Here is a 16,819-nt window from a genome sequence, read left to right on the forward strand (position 1 = left end):
AAATGACATCTGTCACAGCGTCACCGCCTCTCTGGTCACTACGGGCATACTTACCATTGCCACAATATTTTTTTAAAACAGACCCCAAAGATAATTATCCATACTCCTTCAAATAGAAAAGGGAAAAAACCCAGCGAGGCATCATGCAAAATGGAACATTTAACAGGAAAATCGGCCAATGAAAACATCTGTGACAAATCAAACAACCAATTTATAACATTGACCAGTATTGTGAAAATACCTGTACAATCTGCTTATTTGTATCCTATTTACTAGACATAAATAAAACTGTGGTCCTTCCTTTATATAAATAATTACGAGAAATAGACCTCTGTGAGGATATAAGTGGCAGGGGAAGCAAGAATCCTGTCTTTAAGCACTCCTTGCATAGGAAGATATATATATATATATATATATATTTTTTTTTTACACATTATGATTTTTTACTTTTTTAGTCTCTATGCAGTCAGCTTATAGATATAAATGAATGCCCCATCCACTGCATATGAACACGCACAAGATATGTTGGTGCATTGTGGCTGTTGGCACCTTCTTTTTAATGAATATATTGGAAAGTACCACTTTTCTACAAAACTGCTTAGTTTGATGCTACCAGTTTGTGTTTGTATCTGTCGTAGCATGAATCTCAGTGAAAATGATTTATTTATGTTTATAATTATCAGTTAGTGTATTGTATGTGTGTACTTGTGTCAGTTAGCGATCCTAAATTTCTGTGTTGTATATATTTGTCATGTCATTCGTGGTTATTGTGAGTGTTGTGTACTTGTCTCTGTTTGCCATTCTCAGTTTTTGTAAGTGTGCAAGTATCCATCAGCCATTGTTTTTTTATGTGTTTTTGTTAGATTGTCATTGTGTTTTTGTCATTATTTCTCAGTGATTTTGTTTGATACACACTCACAAATAGCAGCTATATAAACACACAACAAATGGACAAATACAAAGAACAAGAAAAGCAAACACAGGAACTGTCAAGTTGCTACACAAAGTGACAACTGACTCATATTTCTATGACTGAATGTTAATTTTGTCAGAGGCAAATACACACTCACTCAGAACAAATTAGCACAAAATACACCCACACAAAACACCTAAAAGCTAAAAGTAATAATACAATACAAACATAAACTGATCATTTGTCATTCTCTGTGTGCAATTGTGTATGCATGTCAGTTTGGATTTTTTTTTGTTTCTGTGTGCCCTCTTAAAGTTTGTCTTTCTGCAAATGTTCATGTGTCAGTTTGTCATTTTTTTTTTACTCTGTGATTGTGTCTGATGTAAACATAGTTACACAGAAACCAAGAGTTATAAACCAAAATACACCCACAAAGTATGAGTAATACACACACATGGTTATTTACTAAAAGTAGAATTGCTGGGAATTCTAAACAAAATCTAAGTGAATTTCAAATCTGATATAAGAAAAAAAATTGTAATTCAATTTGATTCCCTGACAATTCTCACCTTTGTAAATCATCATGACAGAAACAAATAAGCATTTGTGTGCCCAGTTGACTGACTCTGTTAATGTAAGAGTGCCACTCTTCCTTTTTATAGACGTACTGAAATGGAAACTCCGGATGACAAACGGACACACAAAGATTATCATGCAGAAATTGTCATCCTCATTGCTTATTAAATAATTATTCAAGGAATATATATATATATATATATATATATATGTTTCATACATAAATTGATGTATAAACTAGATTATTATTTCTTGTAGACTTCTGGATAAGTATTCAGAATAAAGCAAAGTTAACAAAAATAATCTTATTAACAACTTATGGTTACAGCTCTATCCTGCTAGGAAAGCATGAGTGACCGCTCTAAGAGAAGATTTTATATAAGCATTCTTTAACACAAACCTGTATTCCGCTCCCCATCCCTTGACAAAACTCATGCGTATAGTGCACATCCTGGTCAGTTGATAAACTGCCTCAAATCCCTGGTTAACAGATTGAGCAAGAAGTGCTGCAAACTCCTGGTTATTGAATATCTTCAGGTTACAACCTGAAAAAAAACAAAAACAGATAGAATTAAAACAAATCATAAGTACCAATTGAAAATACACATTTTGAGAAGGCAGTGCATGGCAGTATATATATATATATATATATATATATATATATATATATATATATATATATATATATATATATATAAGAGATAAGAGATGCCCTCACAGGTCTTGATAAGAAGTAATAAATCAGTACTTTATTTTCCAGACAAGGTTTACATTATCCGATCGACGTTTCGACCCCTTAGGGTCTTCCTCAGGATCAAGGGGTCGAAACGTCGATCGGATAATGTAAACCTTGTCTGGAAAATAAAGTACTGATTTATAACTTCTTATCAAGACCTGTGAGTGCATCTCTTATCTCTTCATATATATTTCTCAACGTGGGATAGCACCTAGGCATTCAAACCATTATATTTGGAAAGGGGGTGTGCCAAGATACAGACTTTTTTCATATATATATTATTATATTATATGTTTCAGTGATGGAATCAGTGTATGCTTGATGTGTCATACCAAAAAAATGTGCATGTTAAAAGTGGAGGAGTTGCCATGGAGCCTATAAAATGTCCCTACGGATTGCTCTACTTTTGGAAATGTGCCCCCAAATTTTACTAGTTGTTTCTCTGCACCATTTTACACCGATTTCCTTGTGCATCCATTCTGTGTCGTAATGCATGTGTCTGAGATGTGTCATACGGAGGGATTTGCTGTCTTCCTGAGACATTACATGACAAAAAAGTATTTTTTTGTTATTCCCCTTCAGAAGAAATGGCGGATAGATTCCAGCTGAAGACATTTCCAGTGTTGCAAACATTCGTGTCTGATTGCTGCCTTTACCAACATTGTACCCGTGTTTCAGTCTGTTCCTGTACCTCTATGGTGTATATTAGCCAGACAGTCTGTAAATACCTCATGTGCCAAGCCTGGTGATATGGCACAGCATTAGATGCTCTAATAGCACAAGCGATGTAGTCCCTATATTAACAATGGATTCTGTTGGTTTAGACTGTAAACCATTATTTCTAATCTTTAGAGACAATGAGATTAAAAGGTTATTTCACTGTACAGTACATTTCCCAGCTTGCATGCCAGGTGCCTAATGTAGCTATGCCAGCTTACTTTTATTTTTTTTCCTCTCGTCAAAGACATAAATAGTCCATACAGAGATATTTCCATTGCTGCTGATTTGAAGTACAATAGATAAACTGTTTGAGAGGTGTAGTGAGTGAGTGTATGTGTAGGAAGTGTCATACAAGTAGCAATGTGTATGGAGCAGTGTGTTTGTGACATGTTTCTTACTGTTCGTTGGTGTGAAGTTATCTGAATGACATAGCACATGTTACACTTAAGCACCGACCACTTACATTATTTCTCGTAGCAAACAAGGATCTTAAAGGAACACTGCAAGCATTATAACTACTATAGCTCGCTCAAGTTGTTATGGTCTCAGGAGTGCCCTCCACTGTAAAGAGTCAAACCGATTTGAGCAGTTTGGCTTTTTACATGGGTGTGCTAAGCACCGCTTCCGTGCCACCACTACCAACAGTAGAGACTGAAGCTCCTAATTAGGAACTTCCATTAGCTCTCCTCTGCTTAGTCCTGCAATGCATCGCTTATCTGATTGTCTGACAGCATCAGTTCAACTCTAGGCCAATGAGCTAATCCCTGCCTGGCATGGCTGATCTCAGCAGAGCTAGCAGAAGTTCCTGCTTAGAAATTTCCAGCTCTCTGATGGTAGTGGATGAAGTGAGAGGCGTCTGGTGGATCCCAGGTAAGACGTTAAACATTTCAAAAACTCCATATGATAGGAGAGGGTGCGAGGGTACTACAGTGAGCTCAGGTTGTTATGGTGCTTTGTGTTCCTTTAAAGTATCAGCTTACCTGGTGGTATCTTGCAGACGGTAGCTGGATGCCAGCCATAGCGCTGGTTGCAGTTTGGAGATTGTACAAATATTGCACTGTCACTAAGGCATTCAGCAAACACTTCGCCTCCAATATAATATAGACGCACTCCTCTGCCTGAAAGTAGGATTAGAACGGGCATTTGTAAAAAGAAGGGATACAGATTGTTGCAATATATAATACTTTTCAAATTGTTTCATCTGTTTGGATGCTGAGAAGCATTTGCACAACCTGCAAGTTGAGAGTTAAGAAACTTTTGACGATTTTCTTTTTTCCTACCGAATATACAAACTCCTTACATTGACTAACATTTTTTCCCCAACATTAAAGGGTCCAGGATGGAAATGTTTTCATAACCAGAGAATTAGCAAGAGGGGAGAATTATTTTTATATTTCTTTATTTTATTTCACAAAAGCTTAGCAATTCTTCTGCAAAAAAAAATTCTTTACTTACATGAATTTCAGACAAATAACTGAGAGGGACAGCAGACAAAATATGACTGTGGTTTAGGTTCAATGACAGCAAAAGAACATCCAAAATGATAAGAAACGGCTATCACAAAGTTATTACTACAGCTATGAGATACACAGAGCTCTAGTAGAAATAAGTTTACCAATGTGCCGTCGGGTCAGCTCCACAGCAGCATTTCGATTGACATTGGAGAGCAGCCCCAGACAGAAACGCTCAGAGTTTGAAGGGTCTGTAAATCCGTCCACTGTCATGGAGGGCTGAGAGGCATGAAATGTCTCACCTACTCGCTGGTTAAGTTCATAGTAGGAAATGGAGCACCAGAAGGCTGGCTCACAGTATGTCACTGGCTGCAGATCTACACAAAATACAAAACATATATATATATATAAGCCAGTTTAATAAAGCTTAATATAATTATTATTATAGTTCCGCAGCGCTTTACAATGGGTGGATGAACAGACAAGTAGTTGTAACCAGACGAGTTGGACACACAGGAACAGAGGGATTGAGGGCCCTGCTCAATGAGCTTACATGCTAGAGGCAGTGGGGTATAGTGACACAAAAGGCAAGGGTATGGTAGAAAAGTAGGTTGCTAGGATAGCATATAATGAACATACATTGTCACGAAGACCCTGCTATTCCTAGAAAAGTACCATACTTGCAGTATTCCCAAAGTATGATCTTAGGTTATATCTAGTTTAGCGAGTTTAATTGTAAAATTGTAATCAGTAAATTATTACACCTTATGCTTATGGAGTTGCAAGCAAATGTACAGATTAAAACACTTATTATTTATTTAATCTAAATTCAACAACACTGACAGAGTAAGAATCCAAATATGTTGCCATCCTCTATCTCCCAATGTGGATGGCAGGATGTGATGATTGTTAGCATGCTGCGTGCGGCAAGCTTGGAATTGTAGAATGCCATCAGCATTTGTGAGTTAGTGAATGTGTTTAAGTCAGACAATTTTAAAGCAGGTAACAACAAACGTCAAGTAAGTATACCTTTTAACTCTTTGCCAGTATAACATATAAATGCCATTTTATGCCTGCTTGAAGATGATGGTAATGTAAGAAATCTGCAAAGGGTCTACCCTGCTAAACTACCTCTCTGCCACACAAACAAAATTGACCATTCTTTATTGCTAAATGACATTGGCATTTAAGGGGCAGTAGGTGTCACATTCTTAAACCTTAAATAGAATGAATTATTGTGCATCATGCAAGGAAATTGCAAACCCAGCCGAACTAGAGGTTTTTACCAGGTCAACTATCCTAGCCCAAAACAAGCACTTTCTTTTTTTAATTTTCCACAAATTCTGATTGAATGAATAAATGCCATCTTTCTGTAATGTGTGAGACAATGAGATACTTTACTGTTCTGACACTCTAAAGACCAAAGGCCTACTCTATTTAGAACAGCAGCGTTTTTCAGAAGAGAGAGAACAAAAAAAATGAAAAAGAGAGCGAGTGAGTTAACAAAGGATGATTTCACTCCCACAAGGCTACAACCTTTCTGATAAGGACAGGCCCCTCATATATCCAGGGATGGCTTTCTGCCAAACCAAACCGCCTGACCTAAACACAGCATCCGGCCAAGTTCCACGGGACTAGGAGGGGATCACTTGGGGGCATGTTTATATTAATATTAATATGCTCTGCTATCGTAATATATTATTCTTCGAGAATTGCTGACAATCCACTTTGCTGTAAAAATACACATTGATATTCAATGCTCACAGCAGACTTTCCCTAATCAGACATTTAGGCTTATAGTTTAAACATGACATGCAGCACCTGGTTCACATGCAGTCATAACTTTATCGTTTTGTTGCATTGCTCATCTTTGTGACAATCAAAGAGTTAAAATGTTTATTAACTTGCACTCCAAGTTCAGACACTTGGGTCCCTGGCTTTACAGGTGACCTATTACTTTCCTGTGTCATAGATCCGGCTGTCTTGTTACCCATATTAAACCGCTCACACTACTGTGCTGTACTGTGAAACAGAATCTGTTCAAATATATTTAATCCATCACCTTACTGTTGATAATACAGGTTTTCTATGTAAAGTGATATTGTCACTTTTAATCAAAAGGCTGTTTTAACTGTAAATCATAAACTCTGCCGTTACATTTAAAAAGGTAAATGCCGTCCTAAACATATTTATTGCGGTACTATATTGTTTTATTCAATTCCTTTGTCTTTCTTGATCTTTACAAATGGTATTTGTAACATTTCGACCTCTAGAATTCGAGGTCAGTGTGTGGGTGTGGGGAGGGGTGCAGATTTTCAGAGTATCCAAACTTTAGCACCAATGGCTGACAGGTGATGCCATAAAACGGCTAAGCCAGTGATTAGATTCATGTGGCAAGTTGAGGATATCCTGGAAACAGGAAATGCTTTTGGGGTCTGTGAAACTAAAGGTCTTGTTTCTCGGTTTCTCTGTGCAGCAAATTTTATTTGTTCTAGGATAGAGTGCCCAAATTTAGCCTATGTATTTGACTCTTATTTATTAAAAAAAAAAAAAAGGGTGAAATGAAAAGTGAATTCCAAAATGTTTCCCATAGTAGCCAAGCTTGAACAATTCACTTTTTAGTTATTCAGTTCCCATAATATCCTAGCACTAGCACCCTGCTCTAGGAATTGTTTCTTGCTAGGATCTAGAGACAACAAACAGGTGCTTCCTATTAGCTTTTATGACATCATGTCAAGCACCCAACTAGTAAAGAGACAGCCAGGATACCAATATTGTTTTCCAGACCAGTCAAGCCAGAGGTTGTGTGAAACATGCAAGTTTTTTAGGTTACTGTCTGTCGCTCTAAATGAGGTCAGTCATGCTTTAATGTTACTGACATTTGTATATACATGAAATTAAAATAGATCAGGGAATTGTGGTTGAAATATGTAAGTATCCTTCGATTGTGGAAACATGATTTTGCTGAATTACTGTGTGCCAAAGCATACTTTTTCCAAGGTCCCACTTGAGATATGTGCATGATGCACAACGGTATATAAATATATATTTATTACTAATTTTCCAAAATTACAAATACAATTTTAGAAAGAAGAAGGTAATGCTTGGAGGGAAAAAGAAATGCATTTGTTTGATTATTTACACATACACACATGAAAACAATCTGAGCTGCTAGAAAACAAGGGACACCAGATAGGGTAAAGGGACTGTGAAAATTGAGCCCCTAAAAAGGAATTATGCATCCAATGTGACATTATTATTATTTATAAAGTGGCAACAAATTCCGCATAAGAAGGTATATATTCTTCTGACATATGCATAATAAATTAGACTCTGTGGAGCACCGCCTTCTTTGAGAATCAAATCTTATCACCCATCTTAAGAGTAGATAAAATGTTAATCTTTTATCAGACAGACTAGACAATGCCTGCTGATTCACAGCAAACATTTTGAACTGATGGATATTGTAACGATACTATCCTAATTAAGCAGAAAAGACTTCTAATTACCTTACTGTGGCTCTTGCCTTTCCCTAGAAGACAATACCAGACCAAGCACCCTGAAATCCGACCACCCAGAAACCTATCTGTACAGGCTAGGTCCTCCAGAGCAACCCACCAACCCAGGCCGCCTGCATGTAACTAGTCATCGGCTCAGAACTTTAACCAGGTTGCAATCCTACATCTTGTCGAGCTGTCAGGTTAAACTATCTTGGAATACATTATAGGTGGTGTTTACTGGTACAGAAATATGTTTTGGGGGTATTTTGTTAAGGCACCCTTATGTCGATCTAGATATCTCCCAGGCAGAGAGGCACCTGGGTGAGATCTGTCGGGGGGGCTCTTTGTATAAATGTGTGTGCTTTGACTAAATAAAACATTCCTGTTTTCACCCTTTATCATGTTTTGACCAATGTTTTGGTGGGCAGAGATACTCTGTCGAGCATTGGAGCTCTGTGACAATTATAAACCCATCGTTTTTTGTTTTGTACATATTTTATACATAGCAATGCTTGTCATATTCTTTAGGATTGAGAAAAACTGTTCAAAGGCACAATCTATGAGTAATAACTAGGATGTTTTGCCATCAGGTATAGTGTTAACACATACCTGCAGGAAACAAAACATATTTCATTTATGTTGTGCTCTCGGCTCAGACCGGATTAACTAGACTTTAGGAAGATCAGAAGTTTGCAGCAGAACTCATAGCAGATGGGAAAGCCTGAGTCACACAGCCAGAGACAGAACAACTCAATAGCCAAGAACTGATAAGCGATCGTGGGACCACACTGTACTGAACTACATGCAAAACATAGAACGTATTCCAGATTAATCCCACTAATTGGATTTTCCTTAAGGGTTTCAGCGCATAGTCCTCTTAGTAACTTGAAAGTACTGCAGTTGATTCTTTTGCATCCAGTAAAAAAAAAATATATATATATATATTTAATGGTTTATAGGGAGTGGGAAACCAGGTTGGCTGTTAGCTGATGTTCATGGTATTACTTCAAATTCCAAGATTCATCATATTACAAAACTAAATGAAGATCATAACCAGCAAATTCAAATATAATTTGTCCAAGAACACTAACATACCCCCATCTGTTGCCTACATGCATTCACCTTGTTCCATCAGCAAAACAGATTCCCATCAATGTACTACCAACCAAATGTCTAGTTCATGTGAACAACATGGTAAACAGATGCATTATTATGTGACTTTAACTTAAAAGATAAAAATGTATTATTATTTTGATATACAAGTTATGTTTTTTTTCTCAATTCCAAGTGTACACGATAAACCCTTGATATTTTGTTTTCTCGTTTAAGGTCTACTTTTCTTTTACATTACATGAAATTACAAGATTTTGTTAGTAATTAATAAGGACTGCATTTTGGAAGAACACTGATATTTACCCATGTTACTGTGTGCTGGGGACATTGAGTTTGGAGACATATTCGGTGATCCTAAAAAACAATGTACATCATATTAAACATAGACCCAAACAGAACCAAAGAAAGAAAAGAAATCGCACAAAACCATCTCTCTCCATTCCTTTTTTATTCTCACCTGTGTCTATGGAATGATTCATTTGGTCACTGGTTTCCCCATCTTCGCTTAAATAACCTGGAGGAGGGGTTTCTAAAGAAATTAAAGATACATCTTTATTAGAACATCCTATGGTTTATTACAATAAGAGATGAATTAAGAGGAAACTATCTGAGTAAAGATTAATTGGCTACTAGAGCAGAATTAAGATGTAAGCTTTCAAGACCACTTAGAGTTACACACTGATCAAAATAGAAGCCTTTTCATACAGCAGGGTGGTAATAAATACAGTCTAGAAATGACATATTTGCTAAGAATTGAGATAGTTAACAGCACCAGCTGATCATCAGCTCTCCAGAATAACACATCTTCCATGATAGAATGAGCTGGCAGATCATCCCTGCAAATGTAGTTCAACAGCAGTTGGAAACCACTTGTTGGCCACACCTGGTCAAACAATGTTAAAGTGGCACTATCACAAAACCTTTCTTTCAATAAAAATGCTTATGTATAGTATAATACCAACTAACTATTATTTTTATCTAAGCAAGCTAGGGGGTGCAGCTGCAATTACCACTTGAGGTACTGACAGTGTTTTAAAAAGGAAGAGCAAGTGATGGTAAGAACCAATCAGCCAAAAGGCAGTAAAATAATCCGATGGACTGTATAATCCAGTGGATAAATCAGCGTTTTATTATTTTAACTTAATACAATACATACCCAAACTCACATAATATTATATACAAGGCATACATTGTCAAGACCTATACCACTAGCCAGGCTTTAAAATGTACTAGCCACTGCAAGCCTGGATAGTCTGTGTCACACTCACCAGGGCTACATTTCCACAAAAGCCAGTGAGCTTACTTTTTTTTTTTTTTTTTTTTAATTCAGCTATAATGGTCTACATTTTGAAAATCAGTCTGAATTTATACCTTGTATAAGATTCATTTATTCAAGAAAAGAAACGTTACAGGTAACCCTTTCTTTGTAATTTTGAAACAGACCTGCAATGTAGTTTATCTGTGGCTCAATGCCTGCTGGGAAATTGGTGTTCTCAGGGATGGAATGACTGTAATCGTCAAGAGGAGGAAATTCTGCAGGAATATCAGTGTGTCTTGGGACCAACACTGGTGGAAGAACTGTGATAACAAAACAACAAATTCAACAAGTAAATATATACTAGTGGGATGCACAGCTGAAAATAAATAGGTACTAAATTATTGTGCACAAATAATAATACTGATACACAGTAGGGCCAAAACGACTTTCTAACCATCAGAGATGTATGTATTATGCTTAAAATACAAGTTTTGTGCCCCACACAATAATAGAAATGATGTAGAAGGCTATTTTGTCTTTTCAGTTTGAAACAGCTCTAATCAGGGATGATCTTGCGGTTTTGGCTAATTAACACTTGGGTAAGCTCCCAGGCCCTGATGCTATTTGGTGTACATTAGCTTTTTATTATAAATTTTTACATACAACGTTACATTTGCATAATTTGTATTGTTTTTCCTGATGAAATGCATGTGTAATTTAAAAATACACAATATTTCAAGTCTTCCTAAAGATCCATTAAGTATGTCATCATAACACCCCTCTGTTACACTATCGCAGTTATCAACTAAAACAGAATATTGTGTGAAATTCAAAGTGAGTCAAATTAGCCAAAGTGGGATAGAGCTGACTTCAGAATTTTTCCAGTTTAGTGATTTTAGCCTTACAATTACAATTCACTTTCAATTATTTTTTAATTTCTGGCAGTAACCCTGTATATATCCTTCCTTTATACACCTAATGAATCTCTCAATATCTCCATAAATTGTACTACCATACCAATCTTCCCCTAACTTTTACATATATATACACTAGTTTAAATAATCCAAGTGATTTATTTAACTTGTATATAAATAAGACATTATATTGCTCTACATAGCCTCTCACTACAACTCCTTTAGTTGCCACACACACACCCATGTCCTTTGTATTGACCTATTTCTTTGCAACACTTTCTACTGAACATAAAAAAACTAATATTATAGTTGCATAAAATGTATGTTCTCTGTTACATGAACTCTGTACCTGGTGTCTCCACTCTCTGATAATGATACGGATTAACACAAACTTCATCCTTCTTCATGTTGAATGCATATTCACACATCTCCATGGCTCGTAGTTCGTGGTGACTGTGCAAATCTGGCCACCTCCAGAGTCGGCAGTATATAACATGGGGCAAACCTTTTCGATGAGACACCTGAAGCCTTCCGTCCAGAGATCTTAAGAAAGAAGGGTAACACTTATTGAAATTGTGAGTCTGGTGTTTATTCTCATAGCAACATGTAGACCACTACAGTAATACATGAGGTTCAACCAGCTGAAACCAACAGCACAGTGGCCAGATAAGCTACATCACTTCTTCAATGAAAAAGACTCCAACTAAACATCATCATAAATCTGTTAAGGGTGAAGATTGGTCATTTCAGCAACGGAGCCGATGTGATCGGAGGGGAGCTGGTGACCTAAACATACACATTCACTGACAGACAGATACACACACAAACATACAGATATATGTAAACTCACTCACAGACATACACACTGACGGAGACATACACATACTGACAGACATTCTCTCGCACATTAAAAGTATTATTTTAAAAAAATATTATTTGACACACTGAAATAGATATACACACGCAAAGATTCATAGATAGACAGAGACATGTACAAATACATACATACACACATGCAGATATACATACACACACAGATTTTTTTTTTTAAATACATATTTTAGCCACCATCCTGTTTCCTACCTTGTGGCCGCAGGAGAGTGGCTTTGCTGGGGTCCAGTAGGACTGGGCGGCAGCAGATTACAGTGGGGCTGGATGCGGCTAATGGAAGTGGGCTGCTGCTGGTCCAGACTCTCCCTCCTGTCTCTGTATCCACTTGCAGCTCTCTGAACTGAACTACTTCCCCCTGGAGCTGAACCAGCACATGGGAATGGGCGAGCAGGCGGCTCTGCAGAATGGGCGTGTTGGCAGCGAGCAGACACCTGGTGCCCTGCCAGCTTGTCATTCCCCTGCGCGGCCTCAGCGCCGGAAGTAGTTACAGTTCCTTTGACAGGAAAGAACGGGCTGACGCATCTCAGGCAAGAGGACACAATCTTAGTCATCATGATGACCTGGCGCCTGGGATTTGTCGAGCCCTGCATTAACGTAATCACCTCTCCCGGTATTCTGCATCTAAAAACACCATTCAATAAGGCGCCACACAGCAACTCCACGTCACACCTCCATGTAAGTCCCCACATGAGGAACTCAGCAGAAGGCAAGAAGGTGAGACAGTGAGCAATCAACTGTAATGTTCTGGGCTGGCTGCCTAAGAGTGATCAGTAACAGCTTTTTACAAAAATGTAAATGTACAGAATATCGGCACCAGTTATTGGCAATCAGCTCGAAGGTGGCCAATAATCTATAATGTCATTGGCTCCGGAAAAATTATATCAAACAAACAAAATCTCTAGACTTCTTTGTCCATTTCGGTTTTCAATTTACACAATTCTGTGTTTATATGTTGAATGTGTTATAGTCAGCCACCAACCAAAAAAGAATAAAAAAAAAATTAACAAATACGAACCGGCAGCCTCTGAACAATTTGTTTAAAAAATAAAAAATCTAGCAACTGTGAAGGTCGTTTCAAAGTTTTTGGAAAGTTAATTTTTTTTTTTTGCTCAAAGAAGTATGTATTGTATGAATAGCCAGCCCCTTTTCAGATTTCACTTCTTCCATGACTGTGGGAAATTAGTTCCCAGAATTTGGTGTGATTCAATAGAATGCATTATTCCCCCTTCCTTTACAATATTTCCGGTGCCAACAGCATCAGTTACATTCAGAAAATAAGTAGTAATAGTGCATTAATTTAGTTTTATAAACTATGTTGACTATACACTTTTTCACTGCAGAGGTCACGTTAACTTCTTTTCACTTACACAATTGACAAAATAAGTTTTGTGGCCCAAAAACAACTGCATATGTGTATACGTTTAGAGAGTTTAAGGAATATACAGGATGTGCGGCAGGTCACAAGAGCTGGGAGGTCTGGCAGGATAAGATAAAGTGAAGATAAGAAGGAGAAACACAGAAAGGCCTACAGTACAGTTAAACATTTGTTGTTCTGTGAGAAAATTATTTTTATATGTCATGACAGCATCAAGCGGCTTACACACAACCCCTCTATTGCTAAAGTTTGTGTAGTACAGCGCTCGAAATACTAGAAAAACACTTATTTTCAGATGTAAACCTAAACAGAGCCGGCATCTGAAGCTCTGCCAGCAGCTTCCCTTCAATATGATTCAGTGCTCGCATATATTTTGCTTTTACATACAAAAGTCATTGGTTACTCAAATTCCAGGAATGTAAGAAAGTTTGAAAAAAAGAGATATTTGCAAAACTGCTAAAAGACACTAAATTGAGCAACAATGGAAAGGGGCAAGTCAGTTTGAACACCGGAACAATGTGCAGACTGCTACCTCCTAGTCAGCTGGACTCACTCAATGCTGGGCTTTCTAATAGGCAGAAATGCATAGCAATGCCCACCCTCATTCACACTGCTTCTTAAGCCTTACAGGATCCCCACCACTTATTAATTCATATTGGATGACAGAAGGAGTGAATTTGTTTGCATCAATGAGTGTCTCATTGGGATTGGGAGTTCGAGACACAGACATGGCTCACATTGTGCTACATTTGACTCATGTTCTTACCAGTTCAACTCTACAACCTGCTCTGAAAGCGTGTAGTGCGAGAGGTTCACCTATTGCATTTGTTTACCGCTAAATAGTACTAGACAAACCTGGTATGATTTGGGGGGGGGGGTTCTTATTGCTTTTTTTTTTTAAGCAAAAGGACAAATCACATTTTCCATTCAGTGCATGTCAAATATATATACATACATACAAACACACACACACATAAATACACACACACACACACATATACATATGTATATCTCCATAGATGGTCGGCACTCATGGGTCTCTTTTCTGCTAAAACTTTAATAAAATGTTCAATGTTTCAGTTTAAAATGATAAACTTTCATCAGGGCCTTAAAACGGATACATTGACATTGAAACAAAAGCTAAGTTTTAGCAGAATAGAGACCCATTAGAGTTGACCATCTATAGATTTATGTATACAAAGTGTCATGGCAAGGGTGTATAATTTATTATTACACTATGGAATATTATCCTTTAATGTAATTTGCGTAGTAAATGGCACAAATTACAGAGATGCTATTGCTGAGATCAACAGGGGTTACATCTTTTGAAGCTGGGACCCCACATAGGTCAGATGATAGAAGGGGTAGTATGAATGGCATACGAATGTGAAAAGGATTTTACTATATGGATGTGAAGTAATCAAGGCTCTGCAAGGTGTGAGGTTCTACACTTGGAAAAAGTCTGAATGTCTCTTCATCCATTTGGCATGTACCTTGTAAAGGATAGTTCAATCCTTTGATATGGTAATGGAATTAGCTTCATGAAGACCCTTTTGTTCCAGCATCATATCCAAGGGAAACATTAATACTTACCCACAGCTTAATAATTAAGCCTCATTTTTATAATTTTTGGAATGGGACAAGCCCAATCTTTTAATTAAGCCTAAACATTAGTTACACAATTTAAACAGTGTGGCAGGAATTGTGATGTCCGTCCTATTGGATCGTGGGTGGGACGTGCAACATGTCTATGGAATGGGAAAATAATAACAAATTTGTAGATGCAATTATTATTTCTGTGGCAGGTACAAAAAAGAAGATAGAGCCAAATGTTTCCATTTGGATTGACAGTGCTCTGGGTCAAAGGAGTTGGTCAGTTATTATTTCTGTATGTACGCCTTAACTCCACCCCTGGGCAAGACTTGATAAACCACAGGGTATATATCTAATGATCCTGAAGGGTGCTTGTGTATTTGCTTGGGGCCAACATCTAATTTTGAGTGAGTCACCATCATCCTTCCTTGCCAGAGACCCCCTGGACAGAAGTTGTACTTTGAAAACCTAAGTGAGTATTTTTATCTGTTGTTGGTGTAAATAATTTGTTTATCATATATTGTTATATGCACTGTGACCATTTTTTTCTCATAATAAACAATCATTTATTAAGTTCTGCCTTTGCCTGGTTACGAATCACGTTACCTGAAGAGACTAGTTAGTATTTTTGTAATTCCTTAAATATTGTGCTAAGTAATATTTGGTGGGTTTTATTATTGAATTACCTGGGGGACCAAGGCACCCCATTTATAAATTGTCTTGGTGGTGGCAGCGTTAAAATAGTAATAGTTATATTATTATGTTTAAGTGTGGGTGGTGTTAAAAGGGGGATTTTGTCATTATTTCCGGTCTAGTGCAGGCAAATAGTGAAGTTTAACCCTTTCACCACCACAACTACGTCACGCACAATCTTGGAGTAGGGTGTGTTCGTGACACAAAGTACTGCAGATTACAGCACAGGGCACAAATATTTGATTCCTATCAGTGGAAACCTTTTGCAGAACTTTATAATGCATATCTTAGAATACGGTCAGTTTAAAGTTGCCATTTAAGAGGGTTTGCACTGTAAAACATGACTATTGGTTGAACAGGTGATACATTATTGGGCTGTTATTTAGAGTTTGGTTGGATGCAAACAAATCCATTCGAAAAATACATTACAAAATAGTACTAGGCGCACTGAAAACATCTAGGTCCAGTGTCCCTGTCCCCTCTAGTAGAGAAACTAAATGACATTAAATTACATTGCTGCCTGACAGACATCCACTAGAGACGTTTCCAGGAGTTTACCAGACTGAAGGTCCTCATGCTGTGTGAAATCCCTACAGAAGAGCACAGAGGCAATGCTTTGCTATTGGAAGGTACTAATGTGCTTACGGCACTTGCCTCGCATGAACCTTAAGTCCCCCCCATCGGATGACATTGGAGAAAGCAGAGCGCCGACCCAACGTTGAAGGAGATCGGCACTGTAATCGGGTGAGTAAATATTGTTCTTTTCAACCCTTTATGCGCCACGGGGAAAGGGGTGGGGGCATATATTTTAAGAATGCAGCAGCAGTTTTTTCACTGTCAAACTGTTTCTAAGAGCAGAAGTTAAAGGAAAACTATAATGCTAGCAATACAAAGTTGTATTCCTAGCACTAAGACCTAAGAGTCAATAAAAGCTAAGCAGGAGCTTTCAGCTATCATGGAAGGTGTCGAGGGTCAAGAACTGGGGTCTGGCGGACCTCAGGTAAGAGGTCAGACTGTTCTAAAACAGTAACTACTCACAATGTGAGGGGTGCTAGGATACTCCTGGCACCATAACCACTATAGCAT

General features: G+C 37.6%; 1 protein-coding gene and 1 long non-coding RNA gene across 2 annotated transcripts in view; one reads left to right on the forward strand and one right to left on the reverse strand.

The window, feature by feature from the left end:
* Window positions 1–16,819, forward strand: part of LOC134603105 (uncharacterized) — a 741,779-nt gene that overhangs the window by 135,967 nt on the left and 588,993 nt on the right. The gene's annotated exons all lie outside the window — the stretch shown is intronic.
* SMAD3 (SMAD family member 3) overlaps window positions 1–16,819 on the reverse strand; it is a 106,015-nt gene that overhangs the window by 3,038 nt on the left and 86,158 nt on the right. Inside the window, exons 2-8 of the mRNA XM_063448754.1 lie at window positions 11,531–11,724; window positions 10,453–10,587; window positions 9,467–9,538; window positions 9,313–9,363; window positions 4,561–4,773; window positions 3,926–4,063; window positions 1,890–2,034 (exon numbers count right to left, since the gene is read on the reverse strand). Coding sequence (XP_063304824.1) covers window positions 1,890–2,034; window positions 3,926–4,063; window positions 4,561–4,773; window positions 9,313–9,363; window positions 9,467–9,538; window positions 10,453–10,587; window positions 11,531–11,724 — 948 coding nt within the window. The remainder of the gene's footprint in view (window positions 1–1,889; window positions 2,035–3,925; window positions 4,064–4,560; window positions 4,774–9,312; window positions 9,364–9,466; window positions 9,539–10,452; window positions 10,588–11,530; window positions 11,725–16,819) is intronic.

This window comes from Pelobates fuscus, chromosome 3 (genome assembly GCF_036172605.1).
Source record: "Pelobates fuscus isolate aPelFus1 chromosome 3, aPelFus1.pri, whole genome shotgun sequence".
Classification (NCBI taxonomy): Eukaryota; Metazoa; Chordata; class Amphibia; order Anura; family Pelobatidae; genus Pelobates; species Pelobates fuscus.